The following is a 15,065-nucleotide window of genomic DNA, read 5'->3' as shown; positions in this document are numbered from 1 at the left end:
AATGTGGTGAAGGTTCTGGTGTTCCCCATATTAAAACAGTACAGGATCTATTTTGACAAGTTTATTAGGAGGATTAAATCAGGCAGTTCTTCACCACCAGGGGCTCTCCTGGGGCATGTCTGGCCATGTCAGGGGACATTTTTGGTTGTCACCACTGGGATGCTACTGGGATCTCGTGGGTTGAGGCCACGAGTGCTTCTAAACAGCCTGCAATGCCCAGGACAGCCCCTCACAATAAAAATAACCTGGTCCAAAATGTCATCGGTGTGAAGCCTGAGAAATCCGGAACTCCAGTCTGACACATAGGAAGCAGTCCACACATGAGGGCGTTTATTATTTGTATGAGCCAGATACTGTGCGATATAATCATAATAACAGGTAACATGTGTGCCCGTGCTTACATTTTATATGTTTTGAATTGCTTTAGCCTTAGAAAAACCCTAGATGGCTGAGGTATTTGTTTGATCATCCCTGTTTCATATATGAATGGACATGTGCACAGATGTAGGAAACTACAGGAGGTCACACATGGTAACTCTGGGAGCTGAAACTGGGATCGCCCTTCCACATCCGAGCCCTTGACCTTGCTGCTACATCATCTCTCTCCAGGACAAAGGAGGAGAGACCTTGCTAACCTTGCCTCACAGAACTTTCAATCTAGAGAAAGAAAATAAACAATAAACACAGACATGAAGGAATGACAGCTCCAGCTTAATGCTTTCAAGGCAATCAGGATGCTGAAAAGGAGGAGACAACTTAGCACCTAGTGTAACGAGGGAAAGGCCTTTTGGGGACATAAATTTTAAGGTGATGAGAAGGAGATAACCAAACACCTAAAGAACCAAAGGAAGAGCTCTCCAGCCACCAGAAAAACAAACCTGAAGATCTTACAATGGGAAAACAACCAGAGGCCAGTGGGAGCTGATGTGAGCAGGGGGTGTGAGCAGGGGCCATGGTGTGAAAAACGCTCCCAGCTCTTACAGGGCCTTTTGCAGCCACAGTAAAGATGCTGAATCACTTCTAACTGAAGGGTTATAAGCAGGATAATGACATGACCTCATTTGCCTTTTTTAAGGACCACTCTGGCTGCATGTGAGGTGAGAGCAGAAATGGGAAGCTAATGCAGGAAACCTCTGTGCAGCCTCTCCTCTTTGCAAACACTCTCTCTGGCCTTGACCTTCTGTCAAATGTCAGTAGCATCTCCCCTTCAAAGCTGAAGCACTCTGGTCCTCTGTCCATTATTTTACACAACTTGTCCTAGACACACCACCACGTGGTCTTCAAATACGATTCTAGCTTTTGCTTTGGAATTTAGGTAATGTTTCTTTAACCTATGATCTCTATTTTCTGAACAAGCCCTGGATCTTGAATCATTCAATTCAACTAGTTCTCAAACACATAAGTCAAAAAACAAAACAAAACAAACAAAAAACAAAAACAAAACCCAAAGATCTTTGACCGTGAATAAAGCTCGTGTTTGGCTTTATTTACCAAAATATGTCTTGTTGATGCCTCTATTTTTCATTCAATAAAAGACATAGTATACTTAACATGTAGCCCCTTTTAGCACTTAACTATTTGTGGAATTAAGGGGAGAAATTTTTAATTAATCCTCTCATTCAATGCATAAATTATATTGATAAATAAGAAGGGACCATCTCGGCGTTCCTGTGGCACAGCCAGTTAAGGATCTGGTGTTGTCATTACAGCGGCTCTGGTTGCTGCTGTGATGCGACCCTGGAAACTTCCAGGATTGTGTTCAATTCCTGGCCTGGGAACTTCCACATGCTGCAGGTATGGCCAAAAGAAAGAAAGAAAGGACCATCTATGTAATTTTAAGGCCGTCCTTGTAAGATGTTTGTTCCAGGCAGCATTAATAACCACAGTTCTGTGTTTTACTGACCTGCCCCACAGTTGGCTTTGTGTCTCCAGTTATCATCTTAATAGTTGTACTTTTACCTGCTCCATTGTGTCCTAAGAGCCCTATGACTTCACCTGAAAGAAACAGGTATGGTCACAGAATTATAACCACAAATTATTACAAGATAGAATAAATACTATTTCAGGGTTTGCCATGTGTCAAACTCGTCAAATTCACTCTAGACTTCATTTATTCTTCACACATACAACACGCGAGGGTCATCACTAACTTCATGTTGCAGGCAAGGCAACTAAGTCACAAAGAGGATAAATGACTTGCCCACGGTTATCCAACCAATAAGAGGATGAGCTGCAGTTTGAAACTAATGTTGCTTTGTTGCAGGGAACCAACACTCCCCAACATGGGCTCTTTGTTAGAATGCAGAGTGTGCACTGCTGCTGTTAGGTACCCCCAGCGATTTCCCGTCTGGGGGTGGGGGGTACCCCCTGTTGTGAAATTGATTATATGGCTTTAAAATCCATCTTTCCTAACAGAAAGACTGCCTCCTTTTTTTGGTCATTGTTCTTATTATTACTCTTTTCTGTTTGTTTGAACAGAACAGACATAACTGTCTTCCTATGCAAAGAAAGACATTAGAATTAACTGAAACTTTTCAATAGGGTGGATCAGCCTTAGCCTGCTCATGAGGGGGCTGCCATTCCTGTTGATCAGTAGATGGCCCCAGATTCAGATGGTATTAGCGCCTTCAAAAGACCTCATCTTCAGGGGGCAGGATGGCTCTGCTAACAGAACTACTGCTTCCAACCTTTTTTAACACAGAAAGAGATATTTCTTGTGGCTACTTTCTTCTTCCTCCTGGCAAAGCAGTTTCTCTTTTTGCCTGCATATTCCTTCCGTAGACAGCTGGCGATAATAACTGGTTTCTGTAACGACAAGGAAATACCCATGGGGCTTCATTCTCACCTTGAAATGAGCAAGTGCCCCAGACTCCCTAGGACCAGATTTTTCTCTGTTCAGTACCATGAATCAAACCAACCATTCCCCTAGAAACCCGTTTCCAAGCAAACCCGCCCAACCGCTCTTCCTGTATGGAAAGCACATCTGTACTGTCCCATGTCCTCTGTGCTTGTTCTTCCTGAGAGAGCTGGAAGAGAGACAGCCACCCACCAAGATATCTGTGGAGACACACACACTTGCACAACACACTCACACACATACAACACGCGAGGCTCATCACTAACGTCATGTTGCAGGCAAGGCAGCTAAGTCACAAAGAGGATAAATGACTTGCCCAAGGTCATCCAACCAATAAGAGGATGAGCTGCACACAAACGCACTCATACACAGACACACACAACACACAGACACACGCATGCACACAAATGTGCACACCTCTCCGATGAACCCTCTGTGAACTGCTTGCAGCAAGCTCTACTCAGTTTATAAAACTCACAAAGTCTTACTCAGATCTTGTAATAATTAGTTTTACTTGCAAAACCTATGACTCTGAAAAATAAATGAACAACTCTTGGATATGTGTGTGTGTGGGGGTGTTTGTGTGGTGTTTTTCCTTAGTTCTCTTCCCTTTGGGGGCATATTTAGAGAAGCCAAATAATGCGCTATAGGGGTAACGACGACGGAAGAAACTTTAGTGTTTTTGAAAAAGTAAGACTACAAAGTGGTTCACTTTCTCTGACAGCTACAGTTATGTGAGACACACTTTTAGCAGTTCTACCTCATCAGAATCTGGGACTGTCACAGCATTTGCTGTTTTTATTCTTTCCATCTGGACATCTTCATCCTCTCCGTCGGGTTTTTCTGGGTTTGGAAAAACACTGCTGCCTCTTGGTGAAATTCTAAAATCAAAACATTACCATCAGGTTTCCAGTTGTAAAACCTGGAGCAAAAATAATAAATTTCGTATATACGGCTCTTAGTTTTTTGAGTGGATTGAGGGACTGTGAGCAGAAGCTATTCTCCACCTTTCTCCTCTACAGCGTTGGCCTTTCAAACAGGCTAGTTTCCATCCGTGATTCAAATGATGCTGCTTTTATATCATCCTGGATTTTTGCATAAGCTTAATTCTACTTATCCGTCGTGACGTCTTTAAATAATAAAACAAGGATTTTTGAGGCAGAGTTCCACGTGAAAGGAAACTAAGAACTGTAATTTTGATACAGCTACTTTGGAATTCTGAAGGCTCCATGACAACAATGGATCGAAACATTTAGAATCAGAGACATGTCCTAGAAAACCCAGGACATATAATCACCAGTACCTGGGCACTGCTACTGCTTGGGATTAAGCGTCAGAATCCCTTTTCCCCGGCTGCTACCCAGCCAGTTCTTTCCTTATCCTCCCACACTACTGATTACTGCTGACTGCGTCTCTCTCCCTCATGCTGTCCCAAATTACTGCTCTCAGCTGATCTCCTAAAACAGGGCTGTCATCTTGTCACTTTCCTGCTCTACTGCCTACACTGGACTGAGCTGGACTCGTGTCCTGTGAGGTAGGCAAGGTTTGCAAAGCACACCTGTCTTTGTTTCCCATTATGTAACTTGCGAACCTTCCCTATGCTTCCCTATTGAAAGACCCTCCAATAGCTATAGTTTCAATTGAATTTTCCATTAACCTTCAACACAAGCTTCAAGAGCATTCCCGCTGCCTCTCAAATCGATAGGAAGGTGTTATTTATTTCAACTTTTGTCCTTTTGCAGAGTCTATTCCTCCTTCCTGGATTGGCTATCTTTACCCAGTTGCTTACCTATACTTACTCATTATTTTAAAGATTCTACCTCTTGGATATAACTTTCTTCTCATCTGTCAATGAAATGATGGCATGCCTTCATTTTTCAGTTGTCATATGTGTGCTAATGTGGCTTCTCTCTCTAGATTGTAAACTCCTTAAAGAACCATGAATTATGTATGCTACACAGTCCCTTAAAAACGATCCTACACAGTACTTTTTACTCAATTAATTGGGCATATTAAAATGTCTTTAAACAATGAATATTAAAACAAAACATGAAATTCTATTTGAATTGTCTTAACCTGAACACGGGATCCTTTCTCATTGACTTCTTCCTAAAGTTCATTTCCAGACATCGTAGAACAAAGAGGAAAATGAAAAAATGAAGGTAAGGCTGAGGAGAAAAAAATAAAAGATTAGCATCACCGGAAAAACAATAATTTCCATACTGGAATTGATTTAAGGAGTTTGATCATGTGCAAAATTTTTAAGTACCTGACAACATTTTCACAAGATGGAAAGATAATGGATTTAATATCCTATGAAACTCTCATGGTTAGCTTGACTGCTCATAAGAGAAACCCTGACAGAAATAGCAGGAGTAAGTAGACATTCGTATTAGCCATGCCATTGAGAGTCTGGGCTTCCCACTCAGTGATCTGTATTATTAAGATAGTGGTCCAGATTTTAATGCCTCTGTTGTGTGTGTGTGTGTGTGTGTGTGTGTGTGTGTGTGTGTGTGTGTGTGTGTGTGTTGCTTCAGATGCCTAAAGTGAGGAAATTTTAAGAGACAAAATTAAAATTTTAACCTAATGCACAGCATACAAATGCATCCCCTCATGCAAAAACATTTAAATGAAAATGTCCTCTTACTATTAGCAATGCCAGAAATACAATTTGCTGTTCTGAAGCTCCCAAATAATCCATCGAGTCAGGAGATATCTGCAAAACGAGAGGCACAGTATGTTTAGGTGAACTTTGCAGATTGCTTCTCACAGAAAATAGTGTCCATTCAATAACCTTGCCAGAGTTCTCTGTTTTTTTTTGTTTTTTTTTTTTTTTGCTTTTTAGAGCCACACCTGTGGCATATGGAAGTTCCCAGGCTAGGGGGTCGAATCAGTGTTGTAGCTGCTGGCCTGTGCCACAGCCACAGCAACACAGGATCTGAGCCATGTCTGCCGACCTACACCCACATCTCACGGATCAAACCCGAATCCTCATGGATATAAGTCGGATTCGTTTCCACCGCGCCACCATGGGAACTCCCCAAATTTTGTTTATTGAGCTACATATTTCTCAAGACTTTTCTTTAAAGCCCGTGTAATAAATCTCTAGCCATCACAGCTATCCACCATCTAAAAAAGATTTTTTTTTTTTAATATCAGATGATTTGCCAGGACCCTGATGTCATTTCAGATGATCTTGTTCCCTAAATGCTTCATTCCCGCGCTTCTAAGAACTAGGTCACATCCAAAGTCAACTTCAGGCCCCCGTCTGTGCCCAGTGTGCCCTCGTATTTTATTTCACCAGCTTCCTTCCTCGGGCATCCTTTCTGTATGATTTAGCATGGATGAACCTCCAAACCACCAAACCCACCACATCTTCAGTGCCCTTAACCCCCCTCATGTACCACCCTTCTTCATTCTGAGCTTAGACTCCGCACTCCTTGGAGTTCCTGTGGCTCCAGTTGGCTCAGCAGTAACGAGCCAGATACATTCGAATGTGTCTCCCCTCTTCAACCAAAATCTATTTTTATCCATCCACTTTTCCATTTCTTTGGTACCCTTTTAGAAAAACTCCCAGAATATGTGTCCACATCCACAGCACTACCCCGCAGCCTCAGGTTCTCTACTAAGCTCACTTTTCTTAGGCTTTTGTATCCACCCTTTCACTAAATGTCTTGTTAGTATCACCAATGACTCCCATTGGTCAAATCCAATAGTCTCTTCTCAGTTGTCTCCTTTTAGGACCTCTCGTTTGATGAATCACTCTCTCCTTTTGGAAACATTTTTTTATTGCCATCTGGCACACATCCGTAGGTACTGGTATTTTGGGTGTTTAGGAGGGGCTTTGAAATTCCCATCGTGGTGCAGCAGAAATGAATTCGACTAGGAACCATGACGTTGTGGGTTCAATCCCTGGCCTCGCTCAGTGGGTTAAGGATCTGGCATTGCCATGAGTTGTGGTGTAGGTCACAGATACAGCTCGGATCTGGCGTTGCTGTGGCTGTGGGGTAGGCTGGCAGCTGTAGCTCTGATTCAACCCCTAGCCTGGGAATCTCTGTATGCCATGGGTGCAGCCCTAAAAAGACAAAAAGACAAAAAAAAAAGAGGGGCTTCTGAGAAGAGTTTCTAGCACATTAATTCCCCCCATTTTTTTCTCGCACCTCATAGGCTCCTCAAATTGATCTGCAAACTCCTCCTCTTCCTGATCTTTAAATTTTGGAGTTCACACCCAAGTCATTCTACTAATACTTGCTCTGTAGATTGTCTTATCTAATGTCAGGGCTTAAAATAAATATCATCTATAAGGATATGAATCTCAAGTATTTAGCTTTAGTTCCAAACTCCGCAGAACCGTAACTGCACACGCTCTATTTCAGACTCATACACCCAACCAGCCACTTGCCATTTCCTAGTGCATGTCTATCAGGAAACTTAAACCCAACAGGTCCAAAATTAACCCAAAAAAGCCATCTCTTCAGGCTTCCAGTAGGGTCAGGAATAAGAGTTATGAGGCATGTAAAATTCTTTTACTGTGGAGTTGCTTTAGAACCTCATAAACCACAACAGGGCTCCTTATTGAATGAGAACGTGACCCTTGCCTGTGGTACATGAATTTGCTTTCTTTCTTTCTCTTCTTCTTCTTCTTTTTTTTGTGTGTGTGTGTCTTTTTAGGGCCACACATGTGGCATATGGTGGTTCTCAGGCTAAGGGTGGAATCAGAGCTACAGCCGCTGGCCTACGCCACAGCCGCAGCAACGTGGGATTCAAGCCACGTCTGCAACCTACACCACAGCTCACAGCAATGCCAGATCCTTAACCCACTGTTCAAGGCCATGGATTGAACTTACATCCTTGTGGATCCTAGTCGGGTTCGTTAACCACCGAGCCATCACGGGAACTCCTGAATTAGCTTTCTGAAGCCAGAGATGTCGAACATTGCACAGCTAAAGACTCTACTTACATTTTACAATATCCAAGGCTTTCTCCAGTGGCAACCCATTTCCTAACCCTAGGGCAGAGTGTACTTACTTACCTCGGAGAAAATGAATAGAGAGCCAATCAGGGTGAAGGGTGGTATTAATATGGTGCAGAGAAATAGCCCTAGAAATCCGTACTCGCTGAGATCGATGGCAACTATGGAGAAGATGGTGATCTAAAAATAAAACGAGAGCATAGTTTCACTGAAGTATTAACAGCCTGACGGCGATATCAATTTGCCACTATTCCTAGGAAAACGATGAAAATGCATGTTCTTAGAATTATTAAAACTGACTTAAAAATACAAGAATATACACTGTGTGCATACTTACAATTAAGAAGAAAAATGACCAAATGCCACTGTTTTTTCTCCCGTTGCGGAAAATGAATGAAATCACGTATGTCAAGAAAACAAGAGAGGAGACATATCCAATACTACACAGGATCTGAAAACAGCAACATCAAAGCTGCCTTAGGTAAATGCCATCTAAGAAGCTATTCATACTTACACCTCAATTTTCCAAAACTTGGCTATAACGAAGGCGGTCTGAAGTTTTTTGGTTTAATATGTGGTTTAATATTAAGAATGCTACCGCATTCATGACAAGTCGTCTAATGAAGCCATTCAATAACTTTTGCCACTTACCTGAACTGACAAGTTTTGAATTATAAATATAATCTCATCTGGGCTAAAAATGTAATCCATTATTTGCATTAGAAGCAGGATCAGGAAGTACAGTGGGATGTCCACCAGCGCCTGTCCAAACCAGTAAGCGGAAGGATAGAGGCCTGAAATCCGTAGCTGGGAGTAAGCTTTTTTCTGATAAAGAAACAGAACAATCATTAAAAGGTCCTGAATAGCTGAGGCTTGAAATATTGCGAATAGGTAATCACAAGAGCATTAATTTTCTTTACATCTCTTTTATGTATTATGTGAGTTAGCAAATGACGCCGTCACTGGCCACGCTCCTATTCCAGGAACATTCATAATGCTGCAAGCCACATGACGACCTCATTGTCTATAGGGAAAAGCACCAAATGAGCTAGCTCACTTTCCATCACAGAAGGACTGAGCATGGCCTCAATGAGAAGATGCCTGTTCTTTCCTTTACAAAGCTACTGTTCCCTCTGAGTCTACGACAACTTGCCAACTGCACAACATTTTGACAGGTGTATGTTTACAGTTTCTTATGAGAATCTTAAGTTTTATGCTGCATATAAATCGTGCACTTATAACTGGCATTTTATTTCATTGCTCATGGGAGAAATTGCTTAGAGAGAGGGATAGTTTAAGAGCAGAATAAATTGAAATTAATTCAAGTCCACCAACAATATCTCCTGAACTTTCACAAGGCTCAGCAGCACAAAGGGGGTCCTCTGATGGTGCTAAGAATACGGAGACCTAAGAAAGGAACTTTTCATGGCACAGAGGTAACATGAAGAGGCAGAAATGAACTATCATGGACTCTTTACATTTTTAGAACATCCCCACAACAATGAAGCTTTAAAGGGACAGTCTTTTCCAACCATAAACCAGACTACTCTGGTGAGCTGGTCAGGGCTGTTTAGCAGAAAGTGGAAACCATCCCTGAGGGGATGTGATTATGCCAGTGGGTAAGTGGCTATAAACAAAGGGCTCAGGGACGTGCCAGGCAGTGGTTGCTGTTCCTGGTTCACTGACGACACCTCCTAAGCTATGCTTTCTGAGGTCTCACATTTGTTTAGGAAAAATATCCTTTTTTTCCATATGTGCCAATCTTTTGTTAAATTGTTTCACGCATAAAAATTAGGTGCACTGCCTACATATAAATCTATGGTCGTAAGATGGGGACGGGGTCTCGGGTATGAAGAACACTCAGGACTTTATCAACTCTTCTTACTTTGTAGTCTCCGATGCTGCTCAGGGCAATGTAAGGAGTAAAACAGGCTGCCACCGGGATCCAGAAGAAGGCGTTGCTCAGGTACCCGTACTCGTAAGACATGTGCTCCTGAAATCATGCAGACAAGTGAGCTGATGGCAATGGGGCAGATGCTTCATTTGTACTTTCTAAGCTGAATCATTCAAATGAGTGACTCTTTCAGACCGCCCAAAGCCCTTGCCAAGGTCCTAGCTCCAACTGCGTACCCACATTCAATTTCGATCCTGTGTGACAGCAACTTGGACATTTGAACCTGTATCCTGATTTATTCATGAAGAAGCCAGCTCCACCAAGGAGTATGAATGGGCTAAGATGCCACAGTTAACAATGTTGCGTGGTTAAGTACAAAACTTCTGCTCCCCAACTTTATGAGGACAACACTTAGGCGGATGTTTTAATAGACAACAGAGTTTGTGGACTGTCAGTGGAGGAGTTATTTTGCTACTCTCAGAAACTGAGGCCAAATCTGTTCAGTTCAACATTTTCGAAGGGTCCTTTCTCTTGCTTGACATAACGCATAAGTGGAAAATTCAAATGCCTTCAAAGTCCTGGCAGATATAAGTGAATGAACAGGTGGATGTTAGGAAATAACTGTGATGGGGATTGGAGAAAGATGGTCAGCACGCACACCACATAAAACACTGAATTTAAACACAACCAAAACCGAAATCCTGTACAGGTTAAAGAGGACCTTGGGTTCTGCAAGAAGCCTGACGTGACCTGCGATCTGTTGCCTCCCTACAGTGCAGGCCATCTGAGGTCAAATCTGCATGGAAATCTCCTTACTTCTCTCTTCTCATGGTCCCTCTAAGACTTAGTGTCCTCGAGCTCTTACAATGTGTAAAAGCTGCCTGAATAAAGATGCACACGTGGAAATGAGACCCCAGAAGGGAAGACAGTGCACCCAGGACCACCTCACTCATTTGGCCTGTGGTCACCCTTGTCTATTTCCCAAATTTGGAAGATCTTTGGGAATGGAAAATTCACACTTAATCTCAACAGCCAGTCCCCTTACTCACAGCTTGGATCATCAACAACCTATTGTGTCCATGTTGAATAACATTCACCCACAGTCAGAGTTTTGGAGAACTCAGCCCGGAGGGACCCACAGAGACACTTGATATCAACCACGTAGTGTGGTCAGGTGTGAACACACAGGGTGGTTGCCAGGACGCTCGGATAGATGGCTGCAGTCATTGAGGGGGTCAGAAGCAAGCCCTGAGAGTTGGAATCAAGGAGAATGGGCTTGCAGGATTGTACAAGCATGCCAGGAGCTGACTCAGGGAATCAACAGGGGTAACTCCGACAGCATGTATCTCCATAGGAACTTGAGGTCAGACCGGCTGGAGACAGCAAGCACTTTGCAGCAAAGACTTCTCTGTAAAGTCAGGAACTCAGTTCAGGTTGTTTTCTCCACTCCTGGGAGCATTCTATTCTTGGTTATGCATATAATAGTATCTTCAAAGACAATAGCTAACGAGACATATCAACACGTCTCTGTGCTGCAGTTTCCTCAGCTGTGTAAAAATGATGATGACGACGGTGTACATAACCCCATCACCTAGCTCAAACTTGTGTTAGGACATTTAAAAACGAAGAGTTCCCACTGTGGCTCGGTGGGTTAAGGACCTGGCATCATCTCTGTGAGGATGCAGGTTCGAGCCCTCCCCTCGACCAGTGGATTAAGGATCCAGCATTACTGCAAGCTAAGGTGTAGGTTGCAGACGCGGCTCAGATCTGTCAATGCTGTGGCTGTGGTGTAGGCTGGCAGCTGTAGCTCCGATTCGACCCCTAGCCTGGGAACTTCCATATGCCGCAGGTGTGGCCCTAAAAAGAAAAGAAAAATGATATATAAAATAATACATGTAAATCACATAGTATTTGATTGATCTAAATATTGAAGGTAAATTGGGGCCTCATGTGAACAGGGAGACAGTTGTTTCTGCCTTAGAAATCGCACAAGGAAGAAGGATTGCTGACACGTGGCTTGAGAGGACAGTGGTGTAAGATGCTTAGGAAAAAGACAGGCAACCTTCATCTTACCCCAAGCCTCTGTAGCTTTGGAGCAGTCAGAGTGTGCAAGAAGCGCTCATTGGTTCTCACAACTCTTTCTGAAGATGCACGGAGGCTAATGCAGGGGCAGAAGCTGTTAAACTACACGGTGATGGCAGGTCCCACAGTGAGCAGGAGAAACTGGAGAAAGCCGGACAGTGTGGACGTCTCTGCGGAGCCCAAGGGGAATTGTACTCTGCAGCATTGAGTGTGTCTTCATCTACAGAAGGGACTGGGGTTGACGCTAAACACTACCCCGAGCAATCACACGGGTCATCTAGACAGTGGTGCCCACATAAGGAGAAGCTACCAGGAGCAGCGACAACTAGAGGAAGCAGGGATGGGCCCTCAGCACCATTTCTTTCTCTCTTGATCTCTCTATCCTTCTCCGCTTCCAGAACCCCCAGCATTTTACTCAGAAGGGAGAATAAAGGGGTTTCCGGAGAAAGATTCACTATCCTTTCTTCTCCAAGATGTTAGACTGTTAAAGGGAAGGAAAGAACAAACTGTATCACCAACAACCCACCCTGGTCCACGTCCGAGGCCATAGCTGACCCTGCAGTGTTTAAATTGGGTAAGAAGCTTTGGACAGCACTGGAATTTTTTTTTTTTTTTTTTTTCTGGCTGCACCCACACCTTGTAGAAGTTCCCAGGCCAGGGCTCAAACTCAAGCCACAACAGTGACAATGCTGAATCCTTAACTGGTAGGTCAACAGGGGACTCCAGCACTGGAATAATTATTTTTTTTTTTTTGTCTTTTGTTGTTGTTGTTGTTGTTGTTGTTGTTATTGCTATTTCTTGGGCCGCTCCTGCGGCATATGGAGGTTCCCAGGCTAGGGGTCGAATCGGAGCTGTAGCCACCGGCCTACGCCAGAGCCACAGCAACGTGGGATCCGAGCCGAGTCTGCAACCTACACCACAGCTCACGGCAACGCCGGATCCTTAACCCACTGAGCAAGGGCAGGGACCAAACCCGCAACCTCATGGTTCCTAGTCGGATTCGTTAACCACTGCGCCATGATGGGAACTCCTGGAATAATTCTTCATAACAAAAAGAGACCCGGAGTTCCTGTTGCAGCTCCGTGGCAATGAACCTAACTAGTATTCATGAGGATGAGGGTTCGATTCCTGGCCTCTCTTGGTGGGTTAAGGATCTGGCATTGCTGTGAGCTGTGGTGTAGGTTGCAGCTGTGGTGTAGGTTGCAGGTGTGGCCTGGATCTGGCATTGCTGTGGCTGTGGTATAGGCTGGCAGCTGCAGCTCCTACTCAATCCCTAGCCTGGGAACTTCAAGATGCTGGATGTGGCCCTAAAAAGAAAAAAAAAAAGTGACCAGGAAGCTATAGGATAGGGCCTCATTTAAAGAAGACAAAGGGAGACTGAACATAGCAGGATGAAAGAGGTGACCTGAAGATACAGATTTGCACACCTCGCTCCCCACTGTGGAGATTTTGACTCAGGGGGTCTGAGCAGAGCTGGCAAATCATGTTTTAACCCAGACCATCTTCTAGTCCTAATTTAGCCAGTCCCCTGATCTAGTCAAAGCTGAATAGGCTTTAGTGGAAACTTGATAAATTGCCAAGAAAAACAGTATTCATCTCAATAATGATAATTAGCGCAATTGACTGAGTGCCTATGGTTGCCTATGTGTGTTATCACTTGTCTTTGCAGTAAACTTGGCCAAATCAACTGTGCTCATGTTGCCTTGCTTCCTTCCTTTGTGATAAAGCTTTTTTAAATTTTTTTATTTTATCGGAGTATAGTTAGTTGACTTACAATGTTGTATTAGTTTTAAGTGTACAGCTAGGTGCATCATTATACCCATATATATATATATATCCATTATTTTTTCCCATATAGGTTACTAGAAACTTTTGAGTAGATTTCCCTATGCTATACAGTAGGTTCTTGTTAACTATCTATTTTGAACAACATATACACACTACTTTTTTTTCTGGCTGTGCCCACAGTATGGAGACATTCCCCAGGCCAGGGATGGAACTCCGAGCCACAGCAGTGACAATACCAAATCCTTAACTGCTAGGCCACCAGGGAACTCCCATACCTATATCTTTTGTGGAATGGTGACCCATGGTTTAGGAAAGTCAAGTTCTTTGAAGGCCACATAGCGTGGTATTTAAGATGCTGGTCCAATACTGAAGGCCACAGACAGTAACAGATCTAAGACCAAAATTTATCATTTCTTTTCCCCAATTAATTGTATTTTCTAATGTTCCATTGGCCCTAAGTCTTCCAATTAAGGTTATAGTGCTATGTAGTCATTGTTAAGTATTGTATGTGTAAGTACACATATATATGTGTATTATATACACATGTATATGGTAATTCCAATGTATGTAAAACAAACATTCAAGAACGAGTTCTAAAAATTAACACGTTATTTCAACATTTCAAGCACTCTCTTGAGATCTTCTTACGGCTCAAGTTAAGTGAGATGATATTATACTTACTTCAAAATACGTGCTTCTGTCGGTCTGAATGTGTTCTGAAGAATTAAAAATTCTAAGTAGTCCATTGCTAATGATATCCATGAGGACAGGAAAGCAATTCAGTCTTTTGGTATTACATGCAACTGAAAATCTGTAATCCTAAAATGTAACAAATATGGATTATAAGTCCTCAGAAAGCAAACATAAAATTTAATGAATGAGTTTGGTAGGAAATCATTCAAATTATGGACATCGCAGTAAAAAAAAGGCTAAAGACCATTAATGTCACTGTCATTAATGTCCATTAATGTCACCGTCATTCATACTATTTGATTAATTCTCAATATACTGCAAGGGATCCAGTATTTTGGTCTCTACCAACCATGGCATCAGCCGTATGGCTATTTATGCCTAAACTCTCACAAAGCAAAATACCTCACATGACTTTTAGTGGCAACACTATAAAATCCCATGATGCAACCTCACTTTAACATGGGTGTAGGCTTTGCTTCAAAATGTGGTGCATTCATTTTATAAATAAAGACTATGTAGATACTCGGGAAGAAAGAGGCAGGTAGCTGTTGTTTAACGAAAGCATACGTTTTCATGAAGAGTAAGCTTCCAATGATAATGTTGCATTAACATATATATCTTTAAATGACATTTTAAAATCATTTCACAATGTATGCAAGTCAAGTCTTTATACTGTACACCTTAAACTTACACAGTGCTGTATGTCAATTATATCTCAATAAAACTGGGAAAAAAACACATAGTATAAAGGTGACTACACACATTTTTTAAAAAGTGTA

The 15,065-nt window shown here is 42.6% G+C and overlaps 1 protein-coding gene across 8 annotated transcripts in view; it reads right to left on the bottom strand.

Annotated features, from left to right (window-relative positions):
• Positions 1 to 15,065, bottom strand: part of ABCA9 (ATP binding cassette subfamily A member 9) — a 64,490-nt gene that overhangs the window by 9,487 nt on the left and 39,938 nt on the right. For all 8 annotated transcript variants that reach the window (XM_013980819.3, XM_021068115.2, XM_084983868.1 and 5 more), the window contains 10 exons: positions 14,275 to 14,412; positions 9,715 to 9,822; positions 8,481 to 8,654; positions 8,167 to 8,280; positions 7,890 to 8,009; positions 5,505 to 5,573; positions 4,934 to 5,025; positions 3,618 to 3,738; positions 2,688 to 2,805; positions 1,904 to 1,995 (listed from right to left, as the gene is read on the bottom strand). In XM_013980819.3, the coding sequence (XP_013836273.3) occupies positions 1,904 to 1,995; positions 2,688 to 2,805; positions 3,618 to 3,738; positions 4,934 to 5,025; positions 5,505 to 5,573; positions 7,890 to 8,009; positions 8,167 to 8,280; positions 8,481 to 8,654; positions 9,715 to 9,822; positions 14,275 to 14,412 (1,146 nt within the window). The remainder of the gene's footprint in view (positions 1 to 1,903; positions 1,996 to 2,687; positions 2,806 to 3,617; positions 3,739 to 4,933; positions 5,026 to 5,504; positions 5,574 to 7,889; positions 8,010 to 8,166; positions 8,281 to 8,480; positions 8,655 to 9,714; positions 9,823 to 14,274; positions 14,413 to 15,065) is intronic.

This window comes from Sus scrofa, chromosome 12, assembly GCF_054392235.1.
Source record: "Sus scrofa isolate SSC_HxYL_T2T_F1_AM1 chromosome 12, Sscrofa_HxYL_maternal_Yorkshire_Landrace_v2.0, whole genome shotgun sequence".
NCBI classification, from domain to species: domain Eukaryota; kingdom Metazoa; phylum Chordata; class Mammalia; order Artiodactyla; family Suidae; genus Sus; species Sus scrofa.
This window is presented reverse-complemented; position numbering and strand designations above follow the sequence as displayed.